The sequence below is a fragment of the Microtus oregoni genome, unplaced genomic scaffold (assembly GCF_018167655.1).
Source record: "Microtus oregoni isolate MIOR12 unplaced genomic scaffold, Mior012 000002F_ref0000024, whole genome shotgun sequence".
In the NCBI taxonomy this organism is placed as follows: Eukaryota; Metazoa; Chordata; class Mammalia; order Rodentia; family Cricetidae; genus Microtus; species Microtus oregoni.
Window position 1 is genome coordinate 88,040,436 of NW_024543061.1, and position 15,375 is coordinate 88,055,810.

The 15,375-nt window shown below is 46.3% G+C and overlaps 1 protein-coding gene across 2 annotated transcripts in view; it reads right to left on the reverse strand.

The window, feature by feature from the left end:
• The window catches only part of Tmtc1 (transmembrane O-mannosyltransferase targeting cadherins 1), a 207,368-nt gene that overhangs the window by 48,598 nt on the left and 143,395 nt on the right, over positions 1-15,375 (reverse strand). For both annotated transcript variants that reach the window (XM_041644123.1, XM_041644129.1), the window contains exon 11: positions 9,339-9,452. In XM_041644123.1, the coding sequence (XP_041500057.1) occupies positions 9,339-9,452 (114 nt within the window). The remainder of the gene's footprint in view (positions 1-9,338; positions 9,453-15,375) is intronic.

A 15,375-nucleotide genomic window follows, 5' to 3' on the forward strand; every position in this document is an offset into this window, starting at 1 on the left:
AGCAGCGTTTTCCAAAGCTTTTCCTCTTTGCTCCACACCAAATACAATTCTGGACCAATTTTAAAGCCATGTCCAAGGTCAGAAGGTCATTCAAAGTCCTGTGTGTTAGCATCCAGAGGAACCTGGCTGTGCCCCTTGAGGACCTGACAGTGTGTCATGTCCTATGTCAAACCTGAGTGCAGGGCAGGAAGTACCCTGTCTCTTTAAAAGGCAAAACTCTGCCAGGCACCGGTGGTCTCTGGGAGTTCAAGGCCAGCCTGGTCTACAAGAGCTAGTTCCAGGACAAGCTCCAAAGCCACTGAGAAACCCTGTCTCGAAAAATTTAAAAAAAAGTAAAACTCTGCCTACTTCTCCCTCTTTTTCCTCTTCCCTTTCCCTCTCTGCATCTCTCTCTCCCTTTCTCTCTCTCTCTCCCTTTCCTTCCTCCACTCCCTACTTAAGTTCTGTCTGTATGGCTGTGGGCTCTCACCTGCCGTGATTTGGACTTACTTGTCGCCAAGGTCCCTCTTGCGTAGAATTATTACACAGTGTGCCTTCTGAGTGACAGGTTCATGTGCTCCTGGGTCCTAGTTGTTACGACATTTCTTATCATGAACATACTGGCTGGTGAGTTAACTCAGAGACAACCGTGGGCAGGAAGACACGTCCACATTCCTTAATCAACAGCTTTCAGTTGAAGTCATCATGGAGGTGGGAAGGACGTCAATCTTGACCACTGGGGTCATCACTGGCATGTGATTGGCAGTAGGTAGGCTGTGGAGAATCTGACGATTCCCAGATCAGCCCAGTGCCGGGATGGGTTATTCTGCCCTCACTGCCCAGAGCTCTCTGAGAAGCATCACATACCATGGTGAGACTGTCACTAAGTGTTTGGTGACTGAGATTGGGGGGCCAGCCATAATAAGCTAAGTATGGGCAAGTCAGCCAAAGAAAGTTCTTTACTTCCAACCGTTATCACCTGTCAGAGTAGAACTCGGCCATCCGTAATTTAATAAGAGGCCTGAGTCTCAGTAGTTTACCCTGAAGCAATACCTGGTTGCAGGAGGAACCACAAGCGGAGATTACCCAACCACCAGCCCAAGAACAGACCATTCAAAGGAATGTCTAACATTCCAACAACTGTAGAAAGTATCACCTGCCAAAACACACTCACCAGGACACCCTAGACAAATGTCAGCCAATCAGGGGTCCTGAACCTCAGAAACCCTCACCCCCACCTTTACTACTATAAAAATCCAATTCTAATTGAGCTCGGGCTCTCCGGTTATTCCAATACGTTGGACATGTGGAGAGACCAAGTTTGCAAACTTGATTAAAATAAAGGCTCTTTGCTTTTACATATGGGACTCCATCTCCTGGTTGGCTTTTGCGGGGGTTTCGCAGATTTGGGCACAACAAGATGTTGTGCACTGTTGTCACACAGGCTTCTCTACAAGCATTTACCAAGCACCTACAGTGGGCCATGCCCTCGGTCAAAGGAAACAGAGAGCAAAAGTGGAATCTGAGCTGCAGGGAGCAGGGAGAACACGGATGACTGGGGACAGTAACAGTGGAGGCTGGGGCCTGATGAAGGGGCAAATCAGGGAGAGATGGGAAGGTATTGTGAAGGCTGGAGTTATACTAAGTTTTAATTACTGTGTTTCAGAGATCTATAAAACAAAAGTGCCTCTAGCATGTAAACCCCACCTGCCCAAGGACAGGTAACTTCCTGGAATGCTGGGGGCTATGGTTCAAGTAGGGCAACAAGTCAGTGTTTTCACTTCTATAAACATGGTTGGTTGCCCCAACTGCACATGATGTGCTTGGCCACACATAGGTGGGACGTATGTAGGCAAGAAGGAAGTTAGGATGTATGTTGGCTACATTGGATGAAGGCAGGAAACACAAAGCCTTGTAGGTTTTGCCTTTGTAGGTACAAAACATAATTTGGGGCTATTCTTTGGGAACCCAGGACATGGATCTGGTCAGTGTGTATCTTCCAGGCCAGTAGTTAATAAGGCCTGCTTCAAATTTGGCTTAAAAGTGGTGGTAGTGGTCTCATTCTCATCCAGTGGGATTATGTGAGGAGATTTCGGAGAGCTTGTGAGAAAACTCCAAGTAAATAAGGTAAGAGTTTTATAACCTGTTCCTCCATAACATGAATTTATTCTTGGAATATGCTTTTGTGTCCCTTCCAGGTGTGATATTAGGAGTGGGTTTACTTCAGCTTTCCCATCGTCTCAGCTGTTACTATTCAGGATATGCTCCAAAGCACAAGTAGTTCTTGTAACTATATACAGCCTAAACTCATGTGACCTTGCCCTTGTGACTGTATACAATTTAAACTCCAGTGAACTTTGCTCATATGACTTTGCCCAACCCTTAGGATATCCTCAGAATATAAATTATCTAATGCTCTGAATAAAGTTGGCTACTGCATGAGACTTCAGCCCACCTTATTTTCAGGTTCAACTCTCCCAGGTTCATACCACCAAACAGAGTAGCAACAGTGTTCCATGGAAAGGAAGGCTGAAGAACTCAGGGAACCAGAGAATGTTTACCCAGACATGGTAGAAACAGGCCGGCTCTGCAGAGAGGGTGGGTAGCTGGGTGTACAATGGTAGGAACGGGCAGGCTCTGCAGAGTGGGTGGGTAGCTGGGTGTGCAATGGTAGGAACAGGCAGGCTCTGCAGAGTGGGTGGGTAGCTGGGTGTGCAATGGTAGGAATGGGCAGGCTCTGCAGAGTGGGTGGGTAGCTGGGTGTGCAATGGTAGGAATGGGCAGGCTCTGCAGAGTGGGTGGGTAGCTGGGTGTGCAATGGTAGGAATGGGCAGGCTCTGCAGAGTGGGTGGGTAGCTGGGTGTGCAATGGTAGGAACAGGCAGGCTCTGCAGAGTGGGTGGGTAGCTGGGTGTGCAATGGTAGGAATGGGCAGGCTCTGCAGAGTGGGTGGGTAGCTGGGTGTGCAATGGTAGGAACAGGCAGGCTCTGCAGAGTGGGTGGGTAGCTGGGTGTGCAATGGTAGGAATGGGCAGGCTCTGCAGAGTGGGTGGGTAGCTGGGTGTGCAATGGTAGGAATGGGCAGGCTCTGCAGAGAGGGTGGGTAGCTGGGTGTGCAATGGTAGGAATGGGCAGGCTCTGCAGAGAGGGTAGGTAGCTGGGTGTGCAATGGTAGGAACAGGCAGGCTCTGCAGAGTGGGTGGGTAGCTGGGTGTACAATGGTAGGAACGGGCAGGCTCTGCAGAGTGGGTGGGTAGCTGGGTGTGCAATGGTAGGAATGGGCAGGCTCTGCAGAGAGGGTAGGTAGCTGGGTGTGCAATGGTAGAAACGGGAGGCTCTGCAGAGAGGGCAAGTAGCTGAGTGTGAGTGTGCAATGGTAGAAACGGGAGGCTCTGCAGAGAGGGCAGGTAGCTGAGTGTGTAGTGCAAGGGTAAGGATGAAAAACTGTCCTGCAGCCTGCCAGGCATGTGGCAGTCATAGAGGAATGACAGGCAATACACACATTTGAGGGCCGAGCAGCACAAAGGGGCAAAGGGAAGCTTTCTAAAAGGAAGTGAATACCCAAAATAAGAAAGCCTAGCATAAGAGGGGAGGGGGAAAACTGCTTATTAAGGGTTTTTCAGAGGAAGAAGAGTCTACGGAAATACCAGGGAGACCAACAGCATGGATCACCATGCTCAGAACCAACCAGGTAAAGAAGGGTGTCCATGTGAGGATGAGGACAGTCAGCTGCTCCAATAGTCAGGTGGCTCTAAGGCCCATCTGCTGGGAAGCAGCTGGTGACCTTAGAGCAGCCCCAGGGGTTCCAGGAAGCAGGAGGACACAGAGAAGAGGCTGTGGCTATCTAGGAGATTGTTTCACTTGAGAGGCAAAAAGTCAACAGACCCAACAGCCTACTCAGCAGATGAAGAAGAAATAGAGACAGGCTTATGTGAAGGGTTGTTTAAAATTGGAGCAACTAAAGAACATTTCCAGAACAACAGAAAGTGCCCATGAAGGGCAGTGTGGTAGTTTGAATATAATTGGCCCCCTTGATCTCACAGGGAGTGGCACTATTAGGAGGTGTGGCTTTGTTGGAATGGGTATGGCCTTGTTGGAGGAAGCGTGTCACTGTGGGGACAGGTTTTGAGGATTCCTATGCCCAGTGTGTCAACTGACTTCTCATTGACTGCAAGATGTGGCACTCTCAGCTCTAGTACATCTGCCTGCATTCTGCTATGTCCCCGCCATGATGATAAAGACTGAACCTCTGAAATTGTAAGTGAGCCCCCTCAATTAAATGTTTTCTTTATAAGAGTTGCCAGGCGTCTCTTCACAGCAATAGAAACCAGAACTAAGACAGACTTCACAGCAACAGATTTAAAGAAAGTCAGATCATTTCAGCACTGAATGTGATAGGATCCTGAGCACAAAGTCAGAAAGAAGCAGAGCGGCAGAGATACACAGGAGCATAAAATTCTTGCTGCTCAAGGGTAAAGACCAGAGTTTGAGTCTCCAGAACCCATATAGATGCCAAGCATGCATGGAGAGACAGGGAGTCCTCTGTGGAAGCTGGCTAGCTAGACTAGCTGTATCCATGAACCCAGGGGTCCTGGCTCAATAAGGTGGACCTTGTCTTAGTTACTTTCCTACTGCTATGATGAGATGCCATGACCAAGGCAAACTATAGAAGAGTTTATTTGGATCTCACAGTTTCAGAGGGTTAGCGTGCACGATGTTCCTAACAGGAAAGCAGACTGAGAGGCCGGGTGTTGGAGCAGTAGCTGAGAGCTGGGGGGAGTGGGGTGATACAAGGGTTCCCAAATAGTTCCACCCACTGGGAATAAAATATTCAAATATCCGAGATTATGGGGATCATTCTCATTCAAACTATCACAGACCTCAATTAAGAAAGATTCCAAATATCACCCTTGGATCAATGTGAAGGTGTACATACATGTTGCTTATAATGTACTTTCTGTTTACTTAGGTACTATTATATCCTTCTGGGGTCCTTGAAGAATTGAAGACAAATAGTTATAGTTTTTCTTAGTTATGATAAAAAATAAATTAGATATGATGTTAAAGTTAAAACCTTCCTTTTCATTTAGACAGAAAAGGGAAGATGATGTTGGATTCCCCTCTGTATGCTGTGAATATGTTTTATTACCATTGGTTAGTAAAGAAGCTGTTTCAGCCTATGGCAGGGCAGAAAAAAGCCAGGCAGGAAATTTGGACAGAGTTATAGAGAGAGAGTAGGTAGAGTCAGGGAGCTAACAGACTGAACAGTGTTATAATTAATAAAGTTTCTGTGTGATTATTCGGGTCTGGGTGATCGGGAAACAAATGAGCAGTCTCCGTTTACATCAGAAGAGACTTTTAACTTCTAAACAATGTTAAGACTGCCGTAGACTACGGGAACTTTTGAAGTTGGACTGAATCCATTTTGTATTATAATATAGGTAACAGCCTATGGGGGCCAAGGAGTGAAACATGGTGATTTGAGTAAGAATGGCCTCTACGACCTCATGTGTTTGAATGCTTAGTAGGATTAGGAGGTGTGGCCTTGATGAGTGGGATTTGAGGTATCAAAAACCCATGCCATGCCGGGCCCAGTCTTTCTTTCTCTCCCTCCATCCCTCCCTTCCTGCTGCCTGTAGAACAGGATCTAAAGCTCTCAGCTCCAGGACCACGGCTGCTTATGAGCCACCATACTCCCTACTATGATGATAATGGACTAATCCTCTGAAATTTTAAGCAAGTTCCCAAATAAAATGTTTTCTTTTAAAAGAATCACCTTGGTTACCAAGTGGCAGGACTCACACCTTTAATCCCAGCACTCAGGTGGTGACTATGGTCAGAAGTTGTTTCTGGTTGCTATTTGATGAGTCAGTTGAAAGTTACTTGAAGCCTACTGCAGGGACAATAATGAGAAGAAGGAGGTGGCAACTCCTCATTAACACAAAGTCAAAACTTTATTCTGATGAAATGTTATGAACTCTAAAGCACTTCAGATCCCATACATTTTGGGTAAGCGTTACCTCTCCAGTAAAGAAGTACTATGTGTTTTTTTGGAGTGTGTGCCTTCAGTCTGGAGGTACTCAATTCCACCTGCCAGGATGTGGGTGCTACCCAGGTCCATCTCCTCCCCACCAGACACCTAGGGTGTTGCCTGCCTGGCAGACAAGCGGTGTCTAGATGGATGTCTGCTCATGATAGCTCTGGGGGGGGGGGGTCAGCCCCACTGCAGAAGTACTCAGGGTCAGTGCATCCCATGCCCTTGTCCGTCCTGCTCTTTGCTTCCTTCCTGTCTTTATGAGAATGCTCTGGACAACCTTCCTGCATGCAAACCTCTGCCCTGGAGTCTGCATCCTGGGGAGCCTTGGCTAAGCTAGTTAAACGAAAGTGAGATGTGGGGAAGAAAAGAGGCAGCCAGAAAGCACGGAACTCTCCTGAAGATAAATAACGACACTTCCATTTCGAAGCTCAGTTGATGCTGGCCAGAATTTCACTAAAGTTCAGTATTTTTCTAAGTAATGTTAATTTCTTAAGCTTTATGAGACATAATAAAAGCACATATATGTGTATATATGTACACATATGCACATGTGCATTTGATGTGTGTGTGTGCATGTGTATGCAGATTAAGAATGTAATCTCTTCTTGGTTCATCAACATGAAAGAAACAAAAATCATTTCAAATACCTACTTGTGATATTGGAAAGCTCTTTAGAATTTCACCGGTAAAATTACTGCAACAGCCAAAGAAACCATCTCCTCCCAGCTAAAACTGGCTAATAGACAATATTGGGATCTTAATTTTTTCCAAAGACACAGGGCAGATGGTGTCGTGGTCACGAGAAAGACATTTAAAATGTCCCCTCAGCAAGAATGTAAAGGAGCTTCCAGAAACCCTCGCTGACTCCTGGTTTCTAACGGCCGGACCCTAGCAGCTTCCAAACAGCATTTTAGGGGAATGGCAAGGAGCTGACAGACCAGAGGCACCAAGAGCAATGGTTACTTAGACATCTCAGGTCTCCTCAGACTCTAAAGACAGCCGTGCGTCTTCAATACTCATTCCTCTATTAGTCCGTGTTCCCACAAACACTCATCTCAATCTACTGGGATCTATCTCCCTGTAAGATTCCAGTCATGGCAACAGATGTTAGTTCAATTCCTTCCCAATCAAACTCTGGGTAGATGTATTAGTTCCCTTTTATGAACCTGTAATAAAACACCAGGAAAGCAAGGGGAAAGGAGGCTGCTGGCTCACACCTACCCCAGAGGGTAGTGCTGGTGCCCAGCCAACATCCCCCCTTTCTCTTTCTATTCAGTTGAAGACCCAGCTTGCAAAGTGATGCCAGCTACATTCAGAGCAGTCTTTCCTCCCTGGAAACACCCTCACACTCGGTGGTGTGTCTTGTCAGTGCCCTAGGTGTTTCTTTACCAGTCAAGTCAACAGGGGAAACCAGCCATCACACTGGAGATTAATCCAAGAGGAAAGAGCCTGGTCCATTGTGGGACCCTTCCTGTGGTGTTCTGAATGAGAACGGCTCCCCACCATGGGCTCATATATTTCACCCCTAATATCTGACTGCAGGTTTTTATTGAGAACAATCAGAATTTGTGGTAAAACTATCTTTCTTGCTGTGGTAATACTGACGGCTTGAGGTGCCCCAGCTCGGAGGAGATGAGCCTTGGGTAGGAGATGACCTCTCTCAGAAACGCCCACCAAGAAATAGCAGTACTGAAGTAGCAGTCTTCCAATCACCAAGGATAGACAATTGTCACAATGATGAATGGCCCTGGGGGTTTTCCTTTTCTGTTTAACACAAAGAATGACAACCTATTTCAAAACAGAAAGTAAAACACTGATATATGCTGAAGGTCCTTGGGAGCGGAGTCCACACAAAAATGAAATTTTAAATCAGAAACATTTGGAATCTGGGCTGAGAGAAATAAATAACTCACTAATTTCAGCACTGGCTTTAAGCTCTGATTGTCTTTCCCTCATTCAGGGAATATATTTCTTCTAGAAGTAAATATTTATTTCTATTGTTTCACAGAAAAGAAGCAGAAATACCAGCAACTATAATTTTGTGGCAACAACTGGCTGAGGATTTCACTTAACATAAACCTCTGGCCCCGCTGTGGCTTAGGGTTAGAATTACTTTTCTATTTGAAGCTGACAGAATTCGTGAGCATGGAGATAATCTTTCTCCCACCAGCACTGTTGGACAGACTAACTGCCCATGGCCTCCCTTCAAGAACGCATGAGACACTGTGAGACGTTTACGGTTAAGGCCAAAGCCTACTTTACGAGTACCTGTGGTGGAATATATCTTCGCCTTTCTTTTTCAGCTTTCTGGAAACACGTCTCAAGGACCATTTAGTCTCATCTAACTGGCAATTTCTAGGCTGCTGAAAATGTTTCAAAGCCAAGCGACCAGTGCCTAAGGAATGACTTCTGAGGAGAGCCTCAGGCCTCCATATCATGTGCATACATGTGTGCCCCTTAACAGACATGAGAAAGGGATGAGAGAGTGATGTGGGAGTGTCATATATCAACATGTTGACTTCATTGGTAAAGTAATAAACAAACTGCTTGGGCTCATAGCTTAGAACATAGGTGGGTGGAGTAAACAGAACAGAATGCTGGGAGGAAGAGGAAGTGAGGTAAGACGCCTCAGGAGAGACGCCATGCTCCACTCGCCAGGCCAGACGCACACGATGAAGCTCTGACCCAGGATGGACGTAGGCTAGAATCTTCCCGGTAAGCGCACCTAGGGGCGCTACACAGATGATTAGAAATGGGCTAAATTAATATGTGAGAATTAGCCTAGAAGAGGCTAGATAGAAATGGGCCAAGCAGTATTTAAAAGAATACAGTTTCCGTGTAATTATTTTGGGTAAAGCTAGCCGTGGGGGCGGCCGGGTGCCGGGGACGCAGCCCCGCAGCTCCTATTTCAACAAGAGAGGCCTAAAGCGGTCAATATACATGCTGTTAAAGGTTCATTAGGACACGTATTCCTCCAAACTTACAGTGTACTTTTAACAAGAAACTCCTGCTTTGCAAATTTGCATAATCCAGCTGAATCCCACCCCACTCTTATGTGTAGCTATGACCATTTTATTATTATTATTATTATTATTGTTGTTGTTGTTCTTTTGCAAGATGTTGAACATAAAAGGAGAAGCAACACTGAGTACATCTGTGACAGACGTGAATACTGAGCCCGCAGACTCAGAATTCAAGAGCCCTCTTACTCCCAAGGGTGCGTTCATTGTCAAGAGAAATAATGGCCCTCACACCCTGGGAAAAGAAGGGTAATGTGAACGGCCCTGTCCCAGCATAGAGCAACTGCCTTCTGCGGTGCTTACTTGAGGGCGGTTCTGTAGTGGTAGATGGCTTCCTTGTTCCGGCCTTGGTCTTTTAGGAAGTTGGCGTAGTTGTAATGAACCTTCGCATTGTGGGGCAGAGTCTGAACTCCAGACCTACAGAGGACATTAAAAAGGAAGAAAACAAGAATCACACTATTGTCAGGTCCTTTTGTGTTCTGTTCCCAGCTTCATGAGCTGCCTTTGAATGCCAACGGTTCTCATGTCCAAAAGGTTTCTGACTGTTGTGAATTACGTGAGTGACTACACAGGGAAGGAGTGAAGGCCTTGGCCAGGTTTGCACAACTGGATGATGAATGAAATGCTCTCTGCAGGGAAGCATGGGGCCCCTTCTCTCTGCTGGAGACACATCTGGGGCTTGGTAAGGTGTGGTCATCTGGGCTGAGGCTTTCTGTCGGGGCATAGCAGAACCTGGCTGCAGACATGAAGGAGCAGAACACCACCCAGACACAAAGCCTTGAACTGTCCAGCCCGGTCCGCCCTTGCATCTTAGAGTGCAGTGGGCAGAGGATCTGATGTAAGAGACAATGTAGCTAAGTCAGACCCTGCAGAAGATGATACAGACACAGCCCCTTGTTGAGGGATTCCGGGCATGCCCTTCTCTCTCATGTCTGCCGCAGGCGAAGGCTTTTTACTTATGGATAGAAAGTGAAGTTGCCTAAGTGATGTGTCTGCAATACAAAGGCACAAGAAGGCGAGGCGAGGTGGACTCCATAAAGTGAGAACGCACAGCTCAGCACCAACACTGCCCTTCAAGGCACGAGATGAGATCTCACAAACGCTGCCCTCACTCTGTGGCTTCTCTCTCTCTCTCCCCACGTGCTGGCTTCCTCTTTTGGCATCAAGACTGACCCCATGACTGAGTCTAGAATGTATGCAGCATCCCAGAAGTCTGGTGGCTTAAACCAGTTTACAGACGTAAACGTTACAGTCCTTCAGCATCTGTGTGGTGCTCACTCGGCACCACGCTGTGCCAGGGGCTGGGAGATAAAATGGCCAGGGAGCCTATTCTCAGGATCTTACAAGGGTGAGGCCATGCGGGCAGTTAGGAGAAAGAAATTCTTATAAGTGGGTAGGATTCAACATATCACAGTGAGCTCAGCCCTGAATAGCAGCAGAACTGAGCAGCCAACAGAGGTGAAGCTCTGAGGATAATTTGTCCTTCCTTCCTTCCTTCCTTCCTTCCTTCCTTCCTTCCGTTAACCCTTCTTTTTGTTTTCTTTCTTTCTTTTTCCTTCCTTCCTCTCTTCCTTCCTTTCTTCCTTCCTTCCTTTCTTTCAGTAATTTGAGATTGAGTACAAACACGAATAATTACCAGAAGGCTGGAATGTAGGCTGACATCCCTATTGATATGATTTATTGACATTAATATTGTCATATCAAGTCTATGCTAACTTAAATTATTAAAGAAATAATTATTCTATAATTGATGAAATGAAGTTTGTGGAAGCATCAAACGCTTTGCTTAAGCAAGTGATAGGTCAGTCATTGGTGGTAGACACCTTAATCCCAGCACTCGGGAGGCAAGGCAAGTAGATCTCTGTGAGTTTGAGGCCGGCTTGGTCTACAGAGTGAATTCCAGGACAGTCAGAGCTACACAGAGAAAGTCTTTCTCAAAACCCCCAAAAAACAAATTAAAACAACAACAGTAGCAACAAAGTAAGTGAGAGTCCATTCAGCTAACCATAACAAAACATCACTGCTTACGTGGTTTAAGGGGCACACGGCTGGACAACGTGATGACTCTATCTTCAATCCTTTGCAGAACTTCTGTGCTGTGTCCAAGGATGGCTGAACTGGTTTCTGTTCCCACCTGGAGTCTGCCAGGGCTCCGTTTTCTAACCAGGCCCTCGGCTGCACTTATCCCCGGCATGTTGAAAACAACCATTCTGTGGAGCCCAAGCTCTCGGTTCACGCTAATGACCCCACGAACATCACACCCAGCTATAGGAGCCTTGCAGTTTGATGTGGCCCCATTTCTTCATTTCTGCTTCTGTTGCTCTGTGCTTACCCTTCTTTGTGACATCTAAGAAATCACTGCCAGGGTCAGCATCAAATAGCTTCCCCCTTCTTCACCATAATCAAGATATACTAACATAAGGCTGTTGGGGATATTATTTTAAGGTGTGTGACTTTGCTTATGCTGCATTTGTTTAATTCTGTAAAACTCTGCTACTTTGTCTAAAACACATGATGGTCTAAAAAAAAAGAGCTGAATGGCTAACGGTGAGGCAGGAGCAAGGATAGGTGGGGCTGGCAGGCAGAGATTAAAATAGAAAGAGAACTAAGGCGGGGGGGGGCATGGGACAAAAGAACAAGGAGTAAGAGTGAAAGTAAGATATAAGAAATAAGAAAGATAAGTGCCCAGCAAGAAACAAGCCAAGCTAAGGCCAGGTATTCATAACTAAGAATAAGCCTCCATATGTATCTTATTTGGGAGCTGGGTGGTAGGACCCCCAAAAAAGAGCAAAATCATCGCACTACAAGGCCCATGAATAGATGAACAAAAAATCAAACTGTGACTTATATGTACAACAGAATATCATTCAGCTTTACAAAAGGAGGTTGTGCATTGCACGACACCAGAGTGGGCCTGGAAGACATTGTAAAAGCCACAGGTAGGAAACATGCTGTGTGCAGAAGAATTCAAACCACAGGAGCAGAGAACAGAACGGTGATAACAGAAAGAAGAGAGGGAGAAAGATGCAAACCCAGTTAGGTGGGGGTGATCCTAGTGTTTGCTCTGGGCACCCACCATTAAAACATCGTAATTCTGTTTATTTCTGTCATGCCAATGAGAGACTTGAGGGACCATGATGTTCACTAAAACCAGATTAGTGTGGTCGTGCACACCTCCTAAGTGCCGAGGTCACAGCGTCACGCCAACAATCAGCATTCTGTTTTGTTTTTTAAGACTTATTTTATGTATATGGGCTTTGCCGGCACGTAGTCTGTGCTGTGCCCTCAGAGGCCAGCAGAGGGCATCTGACTCCTTGGACCAGGAGTTACAGGTGGTTGTGAGCTGTCACCTGGGTGTCAGGAACCCAGGTCCTCTGGAAGAGCAGCCAGTGCTCTTAACCACTGAGTTGTCTCTCCAGCCCGTACCGCACAGCATTTAACACATGCATTTCCCATGTCTCCCTCACACCTCTTATTGGTAGAGGACTTGAGAAACAGAAGAAAGAGAAATGCTAGACACCTTCGTCAGACGTCTCTCCAGGGTTTAGAACAGCAGCTTGTTTAGTTCACGTTACTGAAGAGCAGGGTGGTAGAACCATCTCAAATTCGTAGCTAGAGACTAAACATTAAGGCATTACTAATGGCAGCCAGAGCATCAGAGCAAAGCAAAGCGGAGCTAAATTGCTCCTCGGTTTTGGACTCTGCTTTGGTCCAAGGTTTCACCCTGTCACAACAGATGGTGATGCTTGTGTATTGCTCATCTTCAGTCAAACACTGGGCCGAGGGCCCACCTACCACGTATCATCATTTCATTCTAGGGCAGATGCCAACTGCTGTACCCTGTAGTACAGATGAAGAGGCCAGAGTCCTGGTAAGTACTTAGGCACAAATTCCAACCAAAGCCAAGATCAAGCTCATTCCTAGAGTTGGGGAGTAGCTGATGCTGAGAGAGAGGATTCCAGCAACATTTGCTCTAAGCTGGCTCCCAGGCCCTCCAAGGCGTCCTCCTCTCCCAGTGTCCTTCCCCTCTGTCTGTCATCCTGTGTCCTTCTCCTCTACGCTTGGATGATAAGCACCGTTTTCTCTATTTTTCCATGAACTTTAAGGGATTTGCCCCAGAGCAAGCAGTTAAGCAGGTGAACTCAGCATGCACTCAAAAAGCCTAACTCCCGATGCTGCCTTCACTCTGTCCTGCCTCAGCAGCTGGCAGTGAAGTGTCCAAGTGAGCTCACCGTTATTCTTCACAGAGGAAGTCACATACACATCCAGCCTTAATGAAGAAAAGACTCTACAAGCCTCCAGCTTTCCCAGGACTTAGACAGCATCAAAGTCTTATTTAAAGTTATCAATTGTTTTGATTGCTCCTGACACAAAAACTCACCTGATCTTCAAAGGCCTCCCGGGCCAAAGTCCCTTTCAGCACAGCCGTGGGATGGTTGTATTATAGTGACCAACTACTCACTCCCAACAAACTTCCACCAAAAGGGGCAGAAAGTTTGGGCTGCAAAGTCAGTGTGCACTCCAGCCTTATCATTGTTGCTGTTTTTACTTATTTCTTAACTACTGGAATTAGCTACAGTGGGTGTGAACTCTAGGTTACTGTCCTTGGAGCAAACACTGCCTCCCACCCCTGCAACCTAAGTTGCTTTGATTAAGGAGTAAATATCATATAAATGCCACTGCCAATGTGTGGCATCTTCAGGGGAAGTGCTGGACACAGTAGCAGAACGGCTGGGAAGTGTTCCATAAAAAGTCAACCACTGAAAGTGAGAGAAAGATTAAACCAAGAGACCAGCAGGAAGCTCTGTGTCTGAACTTCAATGCCCCCAGACCGAGGCATGAGGAGGGAGGGGCCTGTGTTCTGTGAGGACCACAGTGAATGAGGTGGTTAGGGTAAAGCCGGAGAGCTCTTTATCAGGTCTGCGAAGGAAAGAACACATTTAAACAAGCAGAAACGAAACAGCTGCAAGACAGAAAGAGTCTTTGTCTTCAGTGGTCTATCCTTGGGTAAACCTTCAGCTATGAACAATCCTAAGGGACTCACTGGGCCACCACAAAGGGAAGGGGGCTGGAGAGGTCCAGACATGCAGAGAGCTGCTGCTCTTACAGGGGCCCTGTGCCTGATTCCCGGCACCCACGTCCAGGTGATGACTCCCAGCCACTTGTAACTCCAGGGTATTAGTGTGGAAGGAGGTGATCACTGGACAGGACACAGAAGAGTGAACAGAGAATGAGAGTGGTCAAAATCCCCTGTGTTCACGCAGAGAGTGTCAACACGAAACCATTGTTATGTCTGATATACAAAGAGCCTTACCCCACAGCAGTTGCCCTGTGGGAACCAGCGCTGCAATGACACCCAGACAGGCACACTAAGCTAGCTACACTAAAAATGCCTATGTTGCAAGGTTGTAAGATCAAACACATTCTTTCTCTCTCTCTCCTCTCTCTCTCTCTCTCTCTCTCTCTCTCTCTCTCTCTCTCTCTCAGTGTAGCCCTGACTGTCCTGGAACTCTATGTAGGTCAGGCTGGCCTCTAAGTTTCAGAGATCTGCCTGGCTCTGCCTTCCGAGTCCACCACCACACCCAGCCTCAGACACATTATTTTCAAAAGGTAGCAGAGCCCGGTGAACGTCTGCCTTATTTGTTCATTCATTCATCTATACATTCACTTCTTTACAACTAATACTAATATTTGTACTTTGGGACAGGTTGTAAGCTACAGATTAACACACACATATGCATGTCTATGTAAATATGCGCACATATGAACACACGTACATGTACACATATGCACATGTGTTTATGTATATATGATATGTGTTTACATATTTATAAATGTGTATACATATATTCACACACATGTGTATATACACATAACATACACATCAGTACACACACTCACATATATGTATATGACAAATACACATATACACATCAGTACACACACTCACATATGAATGATGCTAGGGATATGGATATAACCCAGTGTACTTGGCAAGTGCTCTACCCCGAGTTGTTAGCACCAACCCAGCAACATGCTTGTATTCAGAAAAATGTTCCATCACAGAGGGGAAAAAAACCCCACCAGAAAAGGAAGTCTTTTATTTCCTCACCTAAACGAATGTTTAAAATAAACAATGATGAACAGAGAGGCCACGGATTATGATTTAATGCTCTGGAATATTCCAGAGAATTCACTGCCTGTCCTGCCCTCCTGCTGTGTGCTCACCTTCCCCTTGCCCCTGGCTGAGTGATGAAATGAGGCATGGAGATCTCATTTGGTGACTGATTGAACCGCCCCCTCATCAGTGGCTGTTTCCACCCAACTTCACAGACCAGAA